The following is a 23,099-nucleotide window of genomic DNA, read 5'->3' as shown; positions in this document are numbered from 1 at the left end:
TGCTAGCGTTAGCGGGCAACCAAGACCAAGACCAACTCGGTGTCGTTGAGAGAGACCAATTTAAATGTGTATCATTAATTTATTTGATTTGTTTAACTGCAATGTAATTGATACGGGCTAGCAGGCTAACGCTTTATATCATGTTATAACATGAAAATATCATTATCATGAAATACCGTGATAATATCAAGTGTGTCCTCTGGAAACACTTCTGTTGTGTTTTGGTCTTTGCATCGCTTTTTCTAAATGCTGTGCTTGTGTTGTCAAATTGCTGAAGATGTTTTCTCAATTTGCTTGTGTTTTGTGTATATGCATGTGTTTTCTTCAGGTTAACCGTATAAATACCTTTAACAAAGAGCTCAGTGGTGCACTTCTCCTCTCCCACCACACAGGCGTAAGCTGCATCATCTGCCAGGGAGCAGTGGTTGATGGTGAGGTAGCGCATGTTGCCGACGCTCTCAAAGATGTACCTTTACAAAGACCGGGACATTTTTTCTTAAAGTAAATACTTTTTTCAGAGCCATATCTTGAAAACAAGACGTTGATGGAATTGCAAACATGTTGGGAGAAGAGCTCTTATACATTTTTTATTTGTTCTTGGACACTTACTTGCTAGTGATGGAGTTCATCCATGTATTGATGAAAGCAGAGGCGAAGGAGAGAGAGAGAGAATTAAAAAAAAGGAACATAATGAATCACTGCTGTTGTATTTATTCATGATGTGCAGGTCCAGCATTTCTCCTCTCTTAATCCTAACGTACCTCCCAGTTGGTTGGATTTCTTGTCCGTTCTTCAGCCATTTCACATCAACATCTGCGTTGGCGACCTCGACGGCCAGTTTCATCTTTTGTCCTTTTGCCACTTGGTAAGCAGGGTCCAACTTTTTAAGGAAAGCTGTTTCAGAAAAAGGCAAACAGACAATAATCAGGTCACAATCTTACAATAAAGTATCTATCTATCTATCTATCTATCTATCTATCTATCTATCTATCTATCTATCTATCTATCTATCTATCTATCTATCTATCTATCTATCATCCATCCATCCATCCATCCATCCATCCTTCCTTCCTTCCTTCCTTCCTTCCATCCATCCTTTCATCTATCTATCTATCTATCTATCTATCTATCTATCTATCTATCTATCTATCTATCTATCTATCTATCTATCTATCTATCTATCTATCTATCTATCTATCTATCTATCTATCTATCCATCCATCCATCCATCCATCCATCCATCTATCTATCATCCATCCTTCCTTCCTTCTTTCCTTCCTTCTTTCCATCCATCCATCCATCCATCCATCCATTTATCTATCTATCTATCTATCTATCTATCTATCTATCTATCTATCATCCATCCATCCATCCATCCTTCCTTCCTTCCTTCCTTCCTTCCATCCATCCTTTCATCTATCTATCGATCTATCTATCTATCTATCTATCTATCTATCTATCTATCTATCTATCTATCTATCTATCTATCTATCTATCTATCTATCTATCTATCTATCTATCTATCTATCTATCTATCTATCTATCCATCCATCCATCCATCCATCCATCCATCTATCTATCATCCATCCTTCCTTCCTTCTTTCCTTCCTTCTTTCCATCCATCCATCCATCCATCCATCCATCCATCCATTTATCTATCTATCTATCTATCTATCTATCTATCTATCTATCTATCTATCTATCTATCTATCTATCTATCTATCTATCTATCATCCATCCTTCCTTCCTTATTTCCTTCCTTCTTTCCATCCATCCATCCATCCATCCATCCATCCATCCATCCATCCATCCTTTCATCCATCCATCCATCCATCCATCCATCCATCCTTTCATCATCCATCCATTCTTCCTTCCTTCCTTCCATCCATCCTTTCATCCATCTATCTATCTATCTATCTATCTATCTATCTATCTATCTATCTATCTATCTATCTATCTATCTTTCCATCCATCCATCCATCCATCCATCCTTTCATCCATCCATCCATCCACCCATCCTTTCATCATCCTTCCTTCCTTCCTTCCTTCCTTCCTTCCAGCCATCCATCCATCCATCCATCCATCCATCCATCTATCTATCTATCTATCTATCTATCTATCTATCTATCTATCTATCTATCTATCTATCTATCTATCTATCTATCTATCTATCTATCTATCTATCTATCCATCATATCAAGTGCCTCCGACTGTGAACGAACCTTCACTTTTCTTCCCCTCCATCTTCATCTTCTTCAGTCTCTTGAGCATGCCTCTCAGGTCGGTGATGCCGTGCTGAAAAGCGAGCTTCTCATATTCTGAAGAAGGAGCGTGGCTGAGGATCTCCCACACGTCCACATCCGGCTCTGTGCTCACCTGCACGGCTCTGAAGCACCAACACCAACCAGAGGAGGTTAAAACACATCTCACACTTCATTCTGAATGTATCCTGAAGCTACAGCAGAGTTTGACTAACAATTATACCTCAGTGACAGACTCACTATTACATAGTTTAATCACAATTTACTATTAACTATTGATGAATCACTAACAAGCAACTGATGGTTAGTCAACTTCATACATTGTTTACTCATTTATATCACATATAATTACAAATATACATGTATGGATATATTATTGCATTTTCTAAATGTTGTTTGGTCATGAACTTCATAAAAAGAGACAACATACACTGTAAAAAATAATCTATTTAATTTACGGTAAAATACCGGCAGCTGTGGTTGCCAGAACTTCACCGTAAAAAATACAGTGACTGGGTTTTGTATTGTAAATTTAAAAGTAAATATCAGCAAAAACTGTATTTTAGACTGAATAATCCCGTTTTTTTAGGGTAATTGTGTCATTTTGACATCATGGTATTTCTCCATTAATTTTACATGAAAATGTTATATTTTTTACAGCAATACTGTGTGTTGAAGTTTTGTGCTATTTGTTGATTTATGCAAATTAAAAGTGTCTACTACAGTGATATACAATTTTTAATTTTTACGCCCTATTTCTGATGTAATTTGACAGTGCTTTATTATGAGGGAAACGTATTATAGAAAGAACAAAAGCTTGTGATTGCTGCACTGTCCTCCTCTTCCTCCTCCTCTTCCTCTCACTAGTCTGTGTGGTTTTTTTTTACCTCACCTGTCCACCAGGTGCCCTCAGCAACTTCTCCACCTCTGTTTCTTTGTGTACCTGTAACCTATTTTCTTGTTGATGATATTTTTCTTTCTGCAAGTTGCTGGCGTTTCTCCTGACTGACCAAGTGAATAAAATACTTTATTGTGAGCACCTTGTTGCACCTAGATTACTACACATTTTGTCTAGTTGGGTTTTAGGTGGGGACAGGGGATCTGACAGGTGAAAGGGTACAGATGACCCAGGGGGGCAGATTCAAAGGTCTTGGGTGCTACAGTGGGCGTGCATAAGGTGCCATTTATGGCAAAATTCCTAATAGCTGGCCTGATTTTTGTTCCAAACTGCATGGAATTAGCATAAATCTGGAGTGTCTCTAAAGAGGAAAAATTTAGCACAACTTTGCATTGTTATTTTGCTACTTTCCTGAGATATTGTGACATTGTTGGTACCAAAAGTGTGCCTGCTACAACATACTGTTGAAAAAATTAACTAAATGATGATATATATTAGCAAACAATGTGTTTCTTTGCATAATCATGCTATTGATTAATCATCAGTTAATTATTGCTACATCTTTTCACAATTGTTATGAAATAATACTACGGTATGATATTAATTGTTTTCTACTGCAGTAAATAAAAGCACAGCTATATATAACTGAATCCTGACAGATGAAGATGCATGCACAACAAAGTTATCCTGCGACACCTGGACAGCATGTCAGCAGTTTCTTACCGATTTGAGGATTTTAAGAAACTGCTGCTCATTCAAAGGAAGAACCCAAAAGGGAAATATGGCAAAACAAACCAGACAAGTTAAAACACAGCATTTCAAAAGCAACACAATCAGCATATTAGAAATAAAAATGTAAAACAAATAAAATATTGCACCAGTGGTTAAAGTGCAGGGGAGCAAGCATGCACGCATTGGGACTAAATAATGTGGTGCTTGGTTTGGGGTTTGACAGGGTGTCTAATTTTCTTGTGCACAGGGGATAAGAATGATCTGATGATGGGGTGTGATGCACAGAAGGGAACTTTAATGTGTTGGGAAGGTGACTTTCTGAGTGAAGACTGCAAAGGGGCTTATAATGTCAGAGGAAACCATCAACAACATGTAAAGGGGAGAGAAGAACAGAATAAACTATATTCCTGATTGGTACTAAAGAAGAGTTTCTGTGTGAGTTATTGCATGAGTGAGAAGGGCCAGTTCATGCAATACTGGTGATAACACAATAGGATGAGTGTGAGAGTGAGCAAAGATAGGGTGACAAGATTTCCAGGACCCCTTATGGTGAGAAATCAGAACTTACATTGCAGCATGTGTATAAATTACATTGGTTTCCCGTTTTTTTTCCAAGCTTTTGCAAACTCGAGATGAATGAAACAATCATGTCACCCTAACTTGTTATTGTGCTCAGGCTTCTTTTCCTTCAGTGAGTGTTATCAGGTGATCATTCCAGTTTTTAGCGTGCACATGCAGAAGTAGCTTACTCTCTGTAGACGCAGGACGATCCAGGAGGAATGAGAAAGAGACAGAAATCAGTTATAAAAAGTAGACGGATAAAAAATGATACCTTATTCTGAAAATCTACAAATTATTGTTATGATTTTTTCATTGCTTACCTCTTTTTTAATAAAGCACTGAAGTCCAGCTCTCCAGAGTCGTCATTTCCATCTGTGCTACTGTAGAAACATCAGCCACCAGTAACACAACATCAACATCAGCAGCACAGGAGGCTACATTATAACTCCAAGGAAAAGATAAAAGTTAATACTTCATGTCTAGGCCTTTTCACAATATGAATCATTTCCTGTTTACTCATGCTCCAATATGTAAGTGTAGGATGCTGAATGCTACTCTACAATGCAAATATTCAGATAAGAGAAATTGGATTGGACAGAAAGAGAGAGAGAGAGTCATTCTGAAGACTAAAACGGAGAAAAGTGCATTGACGGATAGAAGAAGTGCATGTACAGGCAGATGTTTTGCTGGAGAGACAGGTGTTGCTATGTCTAAAGGGACTTTGGGAAAGGTGCATATTTATTTATATCACTCTAAAGTGTGTGTGTGTGTGTGTGTGTGTGTGTGTGTGTGTGTGTGTGTTAACAATGAAACCAGAGCTGAGAGTCCATTAGGTTATTATAAAGACTAGAAGCAGGGTGAAACAGCTGCCTCGCTCTCTTTAAAGTTAAAACATCTTCCTACCAGGACCTCCAATTAACTTGTTGTCTTATTTGTTTATTCCATAAAAGTGTGTGATTGAGTTACGAGTTGTGCAGGGAGTTATATACTGTGACAATAAGGTAGTATAGCTAGCACAATGACTTGCCGGTACAGTGAGGCAGAAGACTGATGAATAAACTGTTTTCTGTCAACAAATAATTAAAGGCTTATTTTTGGCGTAACTGGGCAAACATTCCATAATAATCTTTCAGCAGATTATAATTAAATTAATTGTTAAAGTGTTCTGACAGGAAACTAGACTTATTATTTTAGCTCTCTGTTCTGGCTTTGCAAAATCTACAAACTGTGGCCTAATAACCGCCTACTGCTGTGTCTGAATAGCACCATGTTAGGGGTTCAGGACAGAGTTATCCAGTTTTTTGGATAATTCAACTTTAACTTTACATCATATAACTAGCTAACTCCCTTGATATCGACAAATCTTGAGATTTTGGTGTTGTGTACAGATTTAACAAATAAAATACAAAATGTTAATTTGTGAGTTTAAGAGGTTTTGGTAGGCAAATATCCTTAATCTTTTATAGTCCAATCAAAATAAAAATTGCATATCAAAACATATCTGATGCTTGTGCATGCAGCACAGGTCCCCTGCAGGTACTAAACCAGGGATGATGTGGTTAACATTTTTAAAAAATCTCTGTTTACCCCTGCCTCTAGTCTTGCTATGCTAGGTTAACTGCCTCCTGGCTCTAGCTTCAAACTTAACACACACACACGAGAGTTGTCTCAATCTTCTTATCTACTTTTGGAAATAATTTGCACATTTCCCAAAAATGTCCAATAATTCCCTGAAGCCATGAGCAGCAGCAGTCATCCAAGCAAGAACAAGAGAAAACACTCAAGGTTAAAGAAAACAACAGTCACCATAAGGCCTGCTTGACTCTAATCAGTGGGATGAAAGATAAAGACAAGGGCGTAGATTTGATTGTGTGCTTGTCTCCTGCCTCTGATCCAACAGCAGGATTAGAAAGCTGAGGCTCTGGTTTATGTGGTGAAGTTACAACACACCATAGCTGTGCTTCCTCTGTGTGGCAACCCTGTGGAAGAGCTCATTTGCTGAAAAGCCTGTGTGTCTTAGCACATCCTGCCCTTTCAGTGCGATCAAACCACCGTCAAAGCTCACTCTGCCGGGTAGCTGTTTGTGCAGCTGGCTCTGCTGTTTTGATGGAGACCCTGGAGCAGATCAGAGAGAGCTGAGGGCTGCGACCAGCGCATGTTACTCAATATGCTAATAACCAAATCTTAATGAATCAGGATCTGCCTGAGTCAAAGGTTATCACAATGACAGCTAATAATTTGAGTCCTCTCAGCTCTCTCGTGGCCTGTGTCCACTGGTCGCTCTCTCAAAGTTCAGCAGATTGGAGGCTGCACCCTCCACAACACTTATTCTGTTTGACTTGATTCAGAAACCGGCCCCAGGAGAGAGACAGACTCTGATCCTGGTCCTGGTTTCTCTGTGCTTTAACAATCAGAGTCTTCAGAGTTTGAATACGTGCTCCTATTGGTGCAACAAACCCCCTTTACTACCTGGATTGTGGTCCACTTCTCTTCTTACCGGCTTCGCTCCTAATAGGTTAGCATTTCCACAGATATTGTTACAAAACATGGTAATGTTCCACTGAAGGTCACTGACAAGACGTAATCCTGATTGGTCAATATGGTAACTAATAGGCCTATAAAGTCTGATTTAGTATATAATAATCCTGATAATCAATAGGCCTTAGTCTGACCTAATTACGTCTACAATTTTGCTCCAGATCAACTTTGCTATCAACCATATTGTAAACATGTGTAAGAAAAATATATTCAGATTCATATTATTTGTGTTTTTTGTAACCTAAATGTAGATTTATGACCTAAAGAATGCAAGTTTCCAATACCTACTAAACCTTTAATCTAAAGTATTTTTCTTTCTGTCACCCTGCTGTTTATACAGTGTTTGGTGTATATGTTTTTAATATATATATTTCTTTTTAATGTTACTTTAAGTTTTGTGGTATACTTAGAAAACAGATCTTAACTCCTTTAATATGACAAATAATAGGAACTATTTTAATTTTACAAAATTCATCCAAAGCAGAATAGCAGCTGAAAACTTATTTAAGCAATTTAATATTGATTTCTCTATATGATAAAAAAAAAAAAAACTTAGGAAAAAATCTGAAAAAAAATTGAAAAAATTCATTTAAAGTAGTAAAAAATCATTTTAAAAAGATAAAAATTATATAAAAAATTATTCAATTTCCTCCACTCACTTCCAAAACCAACGTGCACGCTAACAAGATCAATATTTATGAAACTGTAGGACATGAGGTGTTGGTGCTCATGGAAACACTACCGCTTTTGTCCACAGGGGGTGCCAAAATTGCCACAAAATGAAAGTTCCTTGTAGTTGCTTTAATGTGACTAAATAAAGGTATTTTGTGTTTCATACAAAGTGTTAAAGACTTATGAAACTTACGTGCGCCTAAAAGCTGCTCTGATGTCAAAACCACCTTCAGCAACACAAGCCTCTGAAATACAAGAGAATCATGTCAGTGACTGAAACATTAGAAACAACATTAATAAACTAGCACATAACAACAAGCACCGCTCACCATGTACAGTCAGTTCAAAGTTACAGCTGTCAAACTTGTCCCTGGATGCAACCTCACACCTGTAAGCTCCAGCAAAGTTAGCCTTGGCTGCGATCACTTGCATCTCAAACGTGTAGACCTGCAGCCACATAGACAAGGAGAGATGTGAGGCAACCATCTTTACATCAAAACCAGTGGTTGAAACAGTATTCAGATCCCTTACTTCAGTAAAAGTACTAATACCACACTGTGAAATTACTCCACTACAAGTAAAAGTCCTGCATTCAAAACTTACTGAAGTAAAAGTACAAAAGTATCAGCAACAAAATGTACTTAAAGTATCAAAAGTAGAAGTACTTGTTATGCAGAATGGACCCACTCAGGTTTTTAAATATATTCCAATTATATTATTAGATTATTATTACTGATGCATTTATATAAACAGTGGTTTAATTTCCTCAAGGTAGGGCTCATTTTAACTACTTAACATACTGTTATGAGGTTTAATTTAATATCTAATCACTTTAAATTGATCATTTTTTTCATATTAAATCTTGAAAAATAACTAAAGCTGTCAGATAAATGCAGTGGAGTAAAAAGTACAAAATTTGCCTCTAAATGTAGTGGAGTAGAAGTATGAAGTTACATAAAATGGAAATACTCAAGTAAAGTACAAGTGACTGAAATTTAGTACAATATTTGAGTAAATGTACTGTACAGTACAAAAGTATCAGCATCAAAATGTGCTTAAAGTATCAAAAGTAAAAGTACTTGTTATGCAGAATGTCCCCACTCAGATTGTTGTATATATTCTAAATATATTAGTAGATTATGTGTATTGATGCTAATTTAAAAAAAGAAAAGAATAATTACTTTAAATTGATCATGTTTTTCATGTTAAATCTCGACCTGAAAAGTAACTAAAGCTGTCAACTAAATGTAGTGGAGTAAAAAGTACAATATTTGTCTAAAAATGTAGTGGAATAAAAGTAAAAAGTTACATAAAATGGAAATACTCAAGTTAAGTACAAGTACCTCAAAATTGTACAGTACAGTACTTGAGTAAATGTACTTAATTACTTTTCACCACTGATCAAAACCTTGTATGCTCCATTATTGGTTGGTTTCAGGGTTTAGGATCTTTATGGAGTTTGCCACTGTTATTCTCTGCATACTTTCCTTGGAAAGTTTTGTTTTCGCATATTTCTCTGAAATATGGTATTTCTAGGAATAACATGTCTTAACATCAGCTCTAAGGTGGCGTGCGTGTGGTTCATCATGTCATCAGGATGAGCGACTGAGGCAAGAGATTGCAAAAGGGTGAGAGTGAGAAAGACAAGACTTGCAAAACTTTTGTTGCTTCAAGATAAAAAGTCACATTTTGCAGTTTTTAACTAACCCTAATGATAAAAACATATGAGGGGCAGTTGTTTATTTGCATTCACAGTTATCTTAATAAGATTTTCCTTTTCTGATAGAAATGTTTGAGAGTGATCAGCTTGACTACAAGATACGACAACAAAATCTAATGTGAACTTATACCAAACTTGTGCATTCATGTATAAATCTAAACCTTTTATTCTCCGTATTGTTGGATTTCCTATAATCCGTGTTCTTATTTGCAGAAGGCCATCTCTTTGGAACCACAAACTTCTACAACTGTGATTGTTATATAAAAAACGTCTGAAAAGGACTTTAATTCGCAAAGATTTATAACACTTTATTGGTTTTATTGCAATGCATGTCAATTAAAAACATAAACTTGGATGCAAATTCTACATATCTATCAATTTTATGTTACTGCTTGGTCTTAAAACTTTGATTAATTATGCATCTTTGTTCAAACTTTTCTCAGTCTTATTTATATATGTGTGTATGTGCAAATAAACTTAACATTTGTGTCTCAAAACATGGAGATATGTTCCCGTTTTGTGCCTGCAGCATTTGTCCACAGTACCTTGCTGTTGCGGTCGTACGTCTCTTTCAGCTGCAGGTGTTTTCCAGACTTGCTGGCGAGGTCCATCCACTTCCCTTTGAACCATTTGATGGTTGGTTTCTTCAGCAGTGACTCAGCATTCACTTTCGCTATAAACGTGATGTTTCCACCTACACAAAGATGCATTTTTCAAGTGGTTTGACACATTATTCTCCAGCTTATGATATCGAATGCTGCATGCATGTTGTGATATATGATATATCTCTATGCATATAAAGATCCATATGTTTTATCGCCTGGATCTTGGGTGAACATATTGGTTTGGCAAACAAAAAAAAACAATAATATATCAACAATTTTGGTCAAATGGTTTTCAAATTAGAAGCACCAGTTACATGTATAGCACATTGATATTATTTCCATTGATTTCCTTTAATAAAAGTAGTAAACTCACAAAATGTGAGACCCACCTCATGCTACTTTCTGTAAGGGATAACTGACACATTATTTACATTATGTTCCATATATTCCTGTATTTAAAGCTGCTCACCTACAGTGACCTCTCCACTCTGGGGTCTCTCTGTGAAGAGTCCCGTCAGGTCCTGTCTGGTGTCCGGAGGCTGTCCGTCTGAAAACACCAACAGGGTCAAACAGAATGCTTCAACATGAAGCAGAGGGATCACAATCAACAATGTTAACCCTCCAATGTTAGGAAAACAAATGTTTGGAGTGTTTTTTGTCTTTTTTTTTTTTTTTAGTTTTTTTGGGGTTTTGTTTTTTTTGGGTGTTGCCCATTGTAAATTAACGGTGGACAAGTGAAAAAGAACGTTTTTAAAATAAATTTTAAAATAATTTATTTCATTAACATGTGTAAAAGATTCAGTAGCTTCAAGAGGGTACAAAACATAACATTTTAAATGTAAAAACATTATAAAAGGAACTTTTTAAACCGGTTTCACGTCTGTATGTTGCCTGTAGGAAACATTGTACCATTGAACCAACGACCCATTGAAATGAATGTCTTCAACAGTCTAAGTGTATGAAACTATCAATAATGAAGGTTTACTCACCTATCAGTAGGAATATTTTTTTTTGTGTGATTTTTTTGTGGTGCAAAATGGCTTTGTCATTTTCTTTGGTTTTCTTGATGATGATTTTGGTTATTATTAAGAAAACCATGTAAAATGTCTAGATATCAGCTCTTAAATTAAACTCTTATAAGCTATCATTATATCTGTTCAAACAAATGTACCTTTAGTTGTACCAGGCATTAAAATGAACAAGTAATTGAAGAAAACAAGGGTGGTCTAATATTTTTTTTCCATGACTGTACATTAATGAGTGTATAAAGAACAGATTCTGATGGACTGACCCTCAGCTGGAGGAGCATCTTGTGCGGGGGCAGCGGGCTGCCCCTCTGTGGGTGCTGCTGCAGGCGGAGCGGGAGCTGGTGCTGGTTCTGCAGCAGGTGCAGGTGCGGGTGCATCAGCAGGGGCCTGCTCACCGGACTCCTTGGGTGCATCAGCAGCAGGGGCCTTGACTGGAGCTGTGTTCAAATCACCACAGAGAGAACAAACCACAAGTCAGAGGTACAGTCAAAAATACTGGGTCTGTACGATGCATCCTCAAGATTTCAGCTCCATAGTCTAGTGGTTGTTGAAGAATTTGTGAAAAAGCAGAATTTTGTGGAAAAAGGAAAGATTTAAGGACATAATGTGGACTTCGTACACTTTATTATAGTTTAATTTATCCATATCTTTCATATTGTAATATAGTTTGGGCAAGTGCCTTTCCTATTACACATTTCTGCAGAAATGTTTTGTTAGGATGGAACCAGATCTGAGTCACATGCCTCATCTGTAGCTCTTTTTCAGAAACTCCAGATACTTTCTGTTCATGACATCAATATCTCTTAAATATGTTTTATTTTTTATTTTTAACGTATATTCAGATCAGGAAAACTTTGGAAAGCACTTTAAGACTTATTTTAAATGTAATTCTCAAGTTCACTCTTATCGAACGCGTCAATCTTTAGATCTTCATCCTCCAAGATTCACATGCAGAGGTCAATTTATTTTTAAATTTAGGGACTAAATTATGGAATACTTTTTCCCATCTGGCAAAGAACTCCATCTCTATAAAATGTTTCAAAAGATGTCTAAAAGCCCATTTAACTGCTATTTTAAAATTCTAATTCACACACAAATACACTTTTATATCATGTTCATTTTGTCATTATAACTTGTTGATGTTATACATATGTTTATTCTATTATCAGTTTATTACTTACTTATAACTATGACATTTTAGGTGGAGGCTTTAAATAAGCCCATCTGGGTTTTCTGCCTCTCCCTGCAGTTTACACTATTTGTTATCTTTGTCATTATTTGTAATTCTAACTGTGCAAATAAAATAAACCTAAACTGAAATTTTGTGTACCAAGACACAGAATAAGTCAAATTCATACATTTATACATTGAATCTACTTAATATTCTTTTAAACACTGCTTTTGTCAGAGTGAAAATATCCTTCAGCGAGCATTTATCGCCCAAGTATTTCTTATGTCTTATCATCTTTGAATGGCTGAATGATTTTCCATGAGTTATCAGCTGCCTCTCATTCCTCTCCTGAGTGCCAGTCAAGAGGTGGTTACTCATGAGGAAATAATGTGCTGGTGTGAGGGTCAAGGTCTCCGTGCAGACAGAGTAAGGGTGGCTATGATATGAGCCACAGACAGCTGTGGGACGTCTCTTGTAGCACACTGCGCCCATTAGTCTGCTGCCTTTCTTTGTGATTTGTTTCCACCTTATCAAATCCAAACAAACGACCTCAGCGGGTCACACTGAGACAGACTAATGGCTGTAACGCTGCTCCGTGGCACACAGTCACTGCAGCAAACAGAAATGATGTGACAAAGTGCAGAATAAAATGATTGTGATGAAGCCACTGATTGCAAATATCCAGATACTTGAAGGAAGAGTTTGACATTTTAGTATTTTTATTTCCTGTCTGTATGAGCCAGGAGAGTTAGCTTAGCTTAGCATAAAGACTGGAAGCAGGGGGAAACAGCTAGCCTGGCTCTGTCCAAAGGCAACAAAATCCACCCACCAGCACCTCTATAGAAGATTAACTAACACTTTATGTCTTGTTTGTTTAGTTTAAAACATGAAGCCATGGTTTTAAAGATACACTATGCAGGATTTCTTTTAAGAACCTGGTCTCACAGGAATCCGTGAAATAGCCACGGATTCGCTTAACTCAAAATCCGTGGAATAGCCACGGAATAACTCAAATTTCCGTGAAACTGACACAGATTTTGCTAAAATGCAAGTTAATGACGGTCATATCCCTTGGCTATTCGTGTTCCAAGTCACGTGACTTTCAAGGTCCTGGCGGTCAGAACAAAAAACATGGCGGACAGTTCTCTCATTATGAGTGAAAAAATCAATATTTTGACTTAGTTTCTGCATAAAAATGGATTTTGATCACATTTCTTGCGAGAAATATATGTTTTATTTTCTAAATATTCACTCAGTGAATGTACATAATCACTTTGTATGTTGGAATAGCCACGGGATATGACTGTCATTAACTTGCATTGTAGCGAAATCCGTGTCAGTTTCACGGAAATTTGAGTGATTCCGTGGCTATTTCACGGATTCCTGTGAGACCATGTTGCTTTTAAATGTATAGATTCATAAAAGATAATTTGTCTCTATCATCAGTAATTTAACGTGTTATGGCCTGTCTGTATCTGCAGAGATTTTGCTCCCTGTCTGTATTTTCTCTTTTATTTTTATTTTGCTGTGTTTTGGACATTTCTGGGTGCAAACTTTTGTGCACAAAACTACTAAAATAGAACACAGCGCTAATAAAAATGCAAATATAGCGAGGAAGAACGCCAAGCGGACAAATCTGAGAGCAAGTCTGGGGTTTATGTACGCCTCTGTTAAGCTGTGGAGTTTTAATGTTTTGTTTACAAATAGTAGGCAACACTATGCATAGTATGCCTTTAAGGCAGATTATGTCATGGATATATTAAGAACTGGATACAGGACTTCAAGATGGTGCCAATTCCTTTGAATGGAAATTGCATGCTGAGCACATAAGCCAAGAAATGCTCGAGCTTACAGCTTTGACTCTGCTTGATGTGGCCCACATCACATGTGTATGAGTGTTTCTCTTGCTGGCCTATACATTTTACATTGTGATGAAGTCATTGGCATTGACATTCATAATGCAAAGGAAAAAACTGACATTGTTTGCAATTGGAGGTGTTCTGTCACCAGTTAAACATAAAAGTCATGATAATAGGCATAATAACATTTCCTTCCATGTTTTTGTCAGTCAACGTTTGAATTTAATACCTTATTTTTATTTATGTATTATTGCGGGTATTCTTTCTGGAAAATTGTTAACAGGGAGAATAATAATTTGCTTCTACTACTTGTAATATGAGACTTTTTCTTGCCAGTAGCTTTCTGAAAACCCAACCCCAAAGAGATGTCAAGACGTTGTTTCAAACTTATGTTTTTCGAGGTGCTGTTAGGTGGATTTTATTACTTTTAGACAGAGCCATTCTAGCTGTTTTGCTGGCTTTCTCTCTTTATGCTATGCTAACTGTCACATTTAATAACCAGTGGTGGAAGAAGTATTCAGACATGTATTCAGTAAAAGTACTAATACCACACTGTGAAATTACTCCACTACAAGTAAAAGTCCTGCATTCAAAACTTACTGAAGTAAAAGTACAAAAGTATCAGCATCAAAATGTACTTAAAGTATCAAAAGTAAAAGTACTCGTTATGCAGAATGGACCCACTCAGATTGTTATTTCTATCCTAAATATATTATTGGATTATTATTATTATTATTGATGCATTTATGTAAGAAACAATTTAATGTTCTAAAGGTAGGGGTAATTTTAACTACTGTTATGAGGTTTAATGGGGAGAAAGGTCTAATTGATCGTGTTTTATGTTAAATCTTGACCTGAAAAGTAACTAAAGCTGGCAGCTAAATGTAGTGGAGTAGAAGAATAAATTTACCAAAAAAAAATCGAAATACTCAAGTAAAGTACAAATACCTCAAAATTGTACTTAAGTACAGTACTTGAGTAAATGTACTTAGTTACATTCCACCACTGCAAATAACTAAGTGGTATCAATCTTCTCATCTTACTGTCTGCAAGAAAGCTAATAAGCATATTTCCTAAAATGTCAAAGTATTCCTTTAGTAAGCATAAACGTGGGGTATCCTGGTGGCTCACTGGTAGAGTTTATACCACTAAGGCTTAGTCTTTGTCGCAGCGGGCCTGGGTTCGAATCCCGGCTCGGAGTCTTTCCTGCATGTCTCCCACCTTCACTCTCTCACTCTTCCACTACATAAAAAGGCCAAACACTTCTTAAAGATACACCACACAGAGCTGTTTCAGAGAGTGGTCGTGAAGCTGTCAGAGTGTGCAGAATGTGAGTTCACGTGCAGAAACATTAAGATCATGCAGTGCACCACGTCTCTTCTGCCCCGGTGGTTTCCTGCAGTGAGTGCTACATTGTGCTTTGTGCTCTGTGACCACTACACAACCCGCAGGTGAGCCAGCAGAGGCGTCAAACAAACAGCTGCAGCATCAAAGTCTCCCACCTGGCTTTGATACGACTTTCAGGTCAAACTTGACCTTTGACCCCCCAGCAATCACTGCATAGACATTGGCATCTTCTTTGGTAATAGCTTTTATAGTGAGGGAGTGCTTGTTTCCGCCGGCTGTGATCACATATTTGTCACCGCTGGCGATGTCCTTTGAGTTGCACTGCCATTTTACTTTAGCGTCAGGCTTCTCGGTCTCTGCTTCAAAGACCACAGAGGAGCCCTCCTCGGCCTCCTGAGTCTTTGGTTTCTTGGCAAATGCTGAAACTGAAGATAAAAGGTGGGTTGAATACAAAACGTAAGCCTTTAGAAGAATTAGACTGTTTTTTTAGCACTCACTCTAAGTAATCAAATAATTTTGAGGAGAAACATTTGTACTAAAACTTTCTGAGTGAACATTGATTAGAATTCTGTTACATTAAGGTAAAAGGTATGAATAGGTTTACTCTTTGCACCTTAAGTGTTTTGTTAAATGAAATAATAGACCCAGTTTTCATTCATTCAAAAACAGACGCCATACCCGAAAAAAGAACATCACAGAAACTGTACTGATACAAACTGCAGAGAAAGACAGAAGGTATAGAGGGGTATGAGCCATTCATATTTTAACAAAAGAAGAAGAAGAAGAAGGCTCGTGAGCTGTGCGGAGCTGAAAAAGAACAGTGTTGTACAGTCTGCAGCACACTGGGTGGGGCTAGCTGAAAACCAATGAATTCACCTTTTCCCAGTCCACACAGAACGTCTCAAAGCACAAACATCTGGCTGTAAGACGTCTTATGTTGTGTGCTGCTGCTCTTCTCTTACATAGTTGCTGCACTACAGAAGCCATGCAGTATCAATCTGTTATTTTGCCCTACTGGATTTTAATATTTTTGCATACTAAGCTTTCTTTGATTTGCATAAATTGGGTATCACTGGAAAGTTGAGACTCTTTTTGATTCAGTGAGTCCAATTTATTTAACGTGTTATGATATTAGTCCTCATAGTAGCATTTCATTGCATAATTAAAAATTTTACTTGCTAGTACATTCCAAAAAATTTGAATATCATGAGTTTTCTGAGACACTGAGTTTTGTGTTTTCATTATCTGTAAGCCAGAATCATCAAAATAACAAGAAATACAGGCTTGAAATATTTCACTCTACTCGTAATGAATCTATATAATATACGAGTTTCACTTTCTGAAATAATTGACAAAAAATATTGAACTTTTTCTTGATTTTTTTATTTTTTGAGATATACCTGTACAGCTCTAGAAATAATTAAGAGACCACCCTCACAAATGTTTCTTAAATTAGCATCTCTACATCTATGGCAGCCAGTCCAACACAAGCCTCCTCATTCTCCTTAATGAGACACTGATCAGCTGATCACCTGAACCAAATCCTATTCTTTGATTGAGAGATCGAGATTACCCCACCAATAATGATCTCTAAACTCTTCCTAAATTAAAATATGAGTTTTGTGTTGTTTAAGAATTTTTTCTTTGCATTATTCAAGGTCTGAAAACACTTCAGCATCTGTTTTAAAAAAATTTTTTTATTGTATTTATTTTCACTTAAATAAACGGTTTCAATAAAACTACTTTTAACATGTCATATTTGGCTTTGACTTTGTCTAAACATTTGCTCACTTTGCGATAAAAATATCGGGATATATATCGTATATCGATATTCAGCCTAAATATATCGGAATATGACTTTTGGTCCATATCACCCAGCCCTAATTAGTATTAAATCAAAACATTGCTTGTTTTTGATCGTGGTGTCGAATGGAACTAGATAAGACAAAATCAGATAGAAATGAACCCAGCAGGACACATCTGGAACATGCAAAACAAACTGAACATCAGCACAGAATTATAATACTAGCTGCACATATCAGCCACAGTAACAGTAACACGGGTCGTGATCCCAAATGGTGTCTACAGTCACACAGTCTATAATTAGCAAGTTTTACACTCATTGTGTAAAACGCCATCTGTTACCTTTCCTGCTGTGAAGAGACGTCTTTTTACCTTTTGAAAAGTTATAAAATGAGCACATGTCATTCTCCAACACTTGTCATCTTAAAAAAAAAAAGGACCTAAAAATAGTCATTGTAAGTGACAGCTCTGAGAGCAGACATGTGTCCAACAGCAACACCAGGTGTTTGGAATCATGACATGTATGTCGGCTTAATTCAGATGCATATTGTTCCCAGGTTTAACTTCCACGTACAGAACAATAACTCCACGTACTGCTGGATGACCTTACGTGGTTTATATATAGGGCGCATATGTACTGTACTAATAAATGAGGCGGGCAGGCTTCAGCAGCAACGGGGGCTCCGCGCAGGTATCATAGTCGAGGGATTAACTGGACTCTATTTTTGAGACTCTGGAGGCGCAGAATGAATGATGTGCCCTCAGGCTGTCTGCAGCCGGCAGACTCCACTGTTACGACACCTCTTGTCATGTTGTCAATCAGTCATGCTGTTTTACCTTTCACACCGCTGTCACATTTAAAGTTTAAGGAGTTTCAGTTGATATCAAATTAAGTTAAAGAATTTTGGTTGACTCGCAGGAAATATGTATGGTATACTTTGTTTAAGGAAGTTTGATTTAAGATTAAACAATTAGTGTTAATGTACCGTGGAGATGAAATGAACAATAGAACAGGCGTCTATTTGGAGTCTGTTGATTAGCATCTAAATACCAGACGTTGACAGTCAACTGACAAATTATACACAGCTGGCAATCAGAACGCATTGCTCGTGTATTTATGATAAATAGTATGATGTAATTCTGTGACTATAATCATCTAGTTGCTTGTTTTAAAGGCATCCTGCAGCGTTTTTGACCACAAGTGGTGCTATGGGTGCCCATTTTGTCTGTATAATGCCCATATAAAAGCACCTAATGTGTTTTTGCTATGTTTATGTCCCTTTAATTGTCTGACCTTGACTACACTGACTTGTATTCATGTAAAGTTTGTCACTAGAGAGGCGTTTAACATTTCTCTGAAGGCAGAGATGTCTGAGCACTTCACTACAGTCTGAGATTTAAAGATACGCTGGACAAGATGGATTACTTCCACACAATTTTGAAGCCAATGAAAAGCCAGAAGAGAAAAAAGCTGAAACTTTCGCTGTGTCAGCCACTGCCAGTTACAAGCTAACAAACAACATAAACTTAAACTCAACATTAGCTTAAAAATGCTAACTACTTTTACCATTCTGATACGTATGCTTGGTGCAAAGCAGACTCCCCATCTGATTTTGGGTCTGACTGAGGCTAAAACATGAATCTCCCCAATGTTTCCTCTAATACTAGGCATGAGGGAGACAGAGTTGATGTGCTTCCAGCCTTCTTTCGCTTTTTACACTTAAAACATAGGCTGGATTTGGATTAAAATTTGTCTCAAACCTCCAAAACTTGATTTTTTTGATCACTTGAGAGCAGGGGAAACACAACTTTGACATCACCTTTTAGGTTGATATGACAAACTTGTTACCGAAACAGTTCTTAATTTACACATCCTTATTATTTAAGGTCATGTTTGTGGCCTGTTGATGAATCCAATATCCACTTTCTTTTAGCTCCGTTTTTGGTCTCCACCAACCCCAGAGGGAAATATCAGGTTGTTTAGCTTCTAAATATTCACCAGTTAGCTTTTTACTTCGTCTGTCTGCTGTTTGGTGCTGAGCAGGAACTGTACAGTGGATTTTTTTAGAGCTTTTTCACACACAAAAATAAAAAAGATAAAAAGCAAATTTGTGTGCCGGATAGTTAAACTATAACTTGCTATAAAGCTCAGAGGGAAGCTGCAGACTCAGGTGATAATGCTCTGAGGTTCCATCACTTATATTCACATTGTCACATTGTTTTGACATTATCATTTGATACTGTTATTTTAAAATTATAAGCTTTGATATAATTGTATTTTTAAAGTCGCCAAAGCAAGCCACGCACCTTGCAGTACTTAAAAACACTATAAACATCCTGTTTATTGCAGGGTGTTTATAATAATTGATAGTAATCTAACAGTGCAAGATGATCATAACTGTAATTATCCTGAACAAATCCACAACACTAAAAGTCTTAGCACACACAAGCCGGCCATTTGGGCTGCAATGTGTCATCTGATATGTGAGATGTCGAGCCTCACACAACAAGCCATTCCCACCGAAGAGAGGAGAGAAAACTGTGCACACTCATTTGTCAAGTTGGAATCCTGTCTGGATCAGCGGTGCATTTTGTGAATGCGGTGATGCTGGAAATGTGACAGTGTCGATTTCGCATCAGGCGTTGTTTCCACCTGGATCAAGTGACGTCTAACTGAGTTCCTGACCGGCCAAAAAGGGGCTTAGAATGACTGTCACACTACTGGAAAACACTTTGTACCGGGGATGGATAATTGCATGCGGTTCAGTATGTTGAGTACAGTTGTCATTTTGGCTTCTGGCTACGTGAGTATTTGCACCAAGCGATTATTACCACCTACTTGAGTCATGGGTCACGACTTTCTGAATGACATTTTACCCGCCAAATTAATTTTATACTCAATACACTTATTTAAAGTAGTATATATTCAAGAGATTCTACCAGACTAACTGAATTTCCCCTCGGGGATAAATAAAGTAATTTTGATTTGATTGATTTGATTTTGATTTGATATAGCAGAATGCATCATTTGCATATCGTAACATTGGATAAAGTTTTAAAGTTACTTTTCAATGCATCTATTATGGTCCTACTGCTGCTGTGGCTTCAATAAAGTTTATTCGATTTTGGTCTTTTTTTTTTTTTTTAAACAAGAAAAAAATTGCAGTTTCTACATTTCACAGATTTTTTTTTGCTCAAAGTAATTATCCTGTCAATTCCAATGATATCCTAGTTTTATAACATTTTATTTATACATTTTATATTTATATTAAATATTTATTTTAAATGTTTTAAATGCTTTTAATTGTGAAAAAAATAGCTGTTTCTACATTATACAGATTTTATTTTTGCTCAAAGTAATTATCCTGTCAATTCCAATGATATCCTAGTTTTATACTATTTTATTTATATATTGTATATATTTATATTAAAGAATTATTTTAAATGCTTTAAATGCTTTTAATTGTGAAAAAAATTGCAGTTTCTACATTTTACAGATTTTTTTTTGCTCAAAGTAATTATCCTGTCAATTCCAATGATATGTTAGTTTTATACCATTTTATTTATATATTTTATATTTATATTAAAAATATTTTAAATGCAAAAAAATGCTTTTAATTGTGAAAAAATGACAAAAAAACCCCAGTAACTTAAAGAACACTGTTTGCACAACTAAACAAAAAAAAGCATGATACAAACTTGATACAACCTTTTTTATATGTATATATATTTTGTAATAATCACATTATTGTGAAAGAGTCAAACAGTGTGTTGTGTTTATCATAACACATAACATAACAGCGTGCAGGTCTCATGTGAACTCGGGTTTGCTTGTGGTTTATAGTTGCTTAAGAGGGGTGAGGCCCAACACAGTTGAATAATTTCTCACAATAGTTTCTAAGAAGAAGTTTGTCTTTAAGGAGAATATTGCACAATGGAAGTAAAGTACATGACTAGATATTCAGCTGCAGCATGATGATAAGTCCACAATTCTGACAACAGGACATTTCTACACTGTAAAAAATGTTTGAAGAAATTGCAGTAAAACACTGTCAAATTGCATCAGAAATAGGGCCTAAAATAAAAAATGGAATATCACCATAGTAGACATTTTTAATTACCGTAAATCAAAGAATAGCACAAAACTTTTACTATTGCTGTCATTAACTGTAGAAAACACAAAGTTTTGCTGTAAAAATATAACATATTCATGTAAAATTAATGGAGAAATACCATGATGTGTGAATGAATGACACAATTGAATATCACCATAGGAGACGCTTTCAATTACCCTAAATCAAGGAATGTACAAAACTTTTAAACTGTAGAAAACACACATTTTCATGTAAAATTAAAGGAAAAAATACCATCAGTTTCTGATAATATTTACATTTAAATGTACACTAGAAAACCCACTCAGTGTATTTTTTACGGTGAAGTTCTGGCCACCACAGCTGCCGGTATTTTTAAATTAAACTGATTTTTTTAATACTTTTTTTTGTACTGTAGACTTTTTCCCCCCTCCCAAACGTTTTTAGATAATGCTCTATTTTTATGAGATAACTAAGCGCTATGATACATTTTTAAATTGTAGCTGAATGAGCCCACTTACCTGCTTTTTTGACTGGCTCTGGCATCCTGAATGATCTCCTCTCCTCCACAGTGTGACTCACTGTTCCCAAACAGTCTGCCGTCTATCTCGACCCCCTGCCTTTAATAGTGGTCAGCCCCCCTCCTCCTCTCATGAACCATCCCACCCCCTCAACCATTTTCTTTTTCCTAACACAATGTCAAAAAACACAACAACCAACCCCTCCCCATCCCAGCCCCCCCTCCCTGGCTCACGTCCGACCCCGGGCTATATTTCAACCATCCTTTCCTCCAACACCTCGGCTGAATGATAGGCCTTGAGAGGGAGGGAGGGGATGGGATGTTAGGCAGTGGTTAAATTTAGAGCCTTGACTCCAGAAAAAGTCTCTTTGCTTTTCCCCACATCTGTGCTGCTGCACCCGCTCACCCTGTAAAACTAAGAATGACTACGAGAGGATGGCTGAGAATATGAGATCTATAAGTTTGTTTTATCTGCTGGCAGGGATGAGTGTGTTTCCCTTTAAGGAATCCCTCCACAGAGTCCAGGTTCATTTTGGTTTTGACTTTCTTTACATTCATTTTTATCTTTAAACAGTCCGTACCTCACATGCATTCTATGATTTTTCCAGCACAAAAAATACAAGCCTAGTATAAAGCTTCCAGAAACACAAAACACAGGCACTTATATAAATCTACAAATGGTTAAAATAAATATTAAGAACTCTACCCTATTAGTCTACATTTTTCTGTACTATCATTTTCTATACTATACTAGTTTTTCATATACTACTTTATATTGTTTTTCTTACATTTTACAATATTACAATACAATACTATAGGATATAGTTTACTCAACTATACTACACTATACTATACCATGCTATTTTACCATATTATCCTCTACTACAGCATACTATACAATTCTTACTATTTTATTTTACTGTACAATGTTTTACTATACCATACTATATTTTACCCTATTGTACCATAGTATAGTATACTTTACTGTACTGTTTTACAAAACTAAACAACATTTTAATCTACTTTCCTGTGTTTTACTGTTTTACTATACCATGTTATACTTTACTAGATTATCCTATATTATACCATACTTTACTATTCTTACTATTTGATTTTACTGTACTATGTTTTACTATACCATACTATATTTTACCCTATTGTACCATAGTATAGTTTACTTTACTATATATACTCTATTTTCTATATTTTTTTGTAATAATCATATTATTGTGAAGAGTCAAACAGTGTTTTGTGGTTTATAGTTGCTTAAGAGGGGTGAGGCCCAACACAGTT

At 36.4% G+C, this 23,099-nt stretch overlaps 1 protein-coding gene across 1 annotated transcript in view; it reads right to left on the bottom strand.

Moving 5' to 3' along the window:
- Window positions 1-21,832, bottom strand: part of mybpc3 (myosin binding protein C3) — a 55,044-nt gene extending 33,212 nt beyond the window's left edge. Inside the window, exons 1-13 of the mRNA XM_059347359.1 lie at window positions 21,808-21,832; window positions 15,548-15,817; window positions 11,279-11,446; window positions 10,457-10,534; window positions 9,928-10,076; window positions 7,992-8,109; window positions 7,856-7,907; window positions 4,773-4,832; window positions 3,883-3,909; window positions 2,223-2,386; window positions 762-894; window positions 610-612; window positions 346-470 (exon numbers count right to left, since the gene is read on the bottom strand). Coding sequence (XP_059203342.1) covers window positions 346-470; window positions 610-612; window positions 762-894; window positions 2,223-2,386; window positions 3,883-3,909; window positions 4,773-4,832; window positions 7,856-7,907; window positions 7,992-8,109; window positions 9,928-10,076; window positions 10,457-10,534; window positions 11,279-11,446; window positions 15,548-15,817; window positions 21,808-21,832 — 1,372 coding nt within the window. The remainder of the gene's footprint in view (window positions 1-345; window positions 471-609; window positions 613-761; window positions 895-2,222; window positions 2,387-3,882; window positions 3,910-4,772; window positions 4,833-7,855; window positions 7,908-7,991; window positions 8,110-9,927; window positions 10,077-10,456; window positions 10,535-11,278; window positions 11,447-15,547; window positions 15,818-21,807) is intronic.
- Between the last annotated feature and the right edge of the window lie 1,267 nt (window positions 21,833-23,099).

Source organism: Centropristis striata, chromosome 2, assembly GCF_030273125.1.
Source record: "Centropristis striata isolate RG_2023a ecotype Rhode Island chromosome 2, C.striata_1.0, whole genome shotgun sequence".
Classification (NCBI taxonomy): Eukaryota; Metazoa; Chordata; class Actinopteri; order Perciformes; family Serranidae; genus Centropristis; species Centropristis striata.
This window is presented reverse-complemented; position numbering and strand designations above follow the sequence as displayed.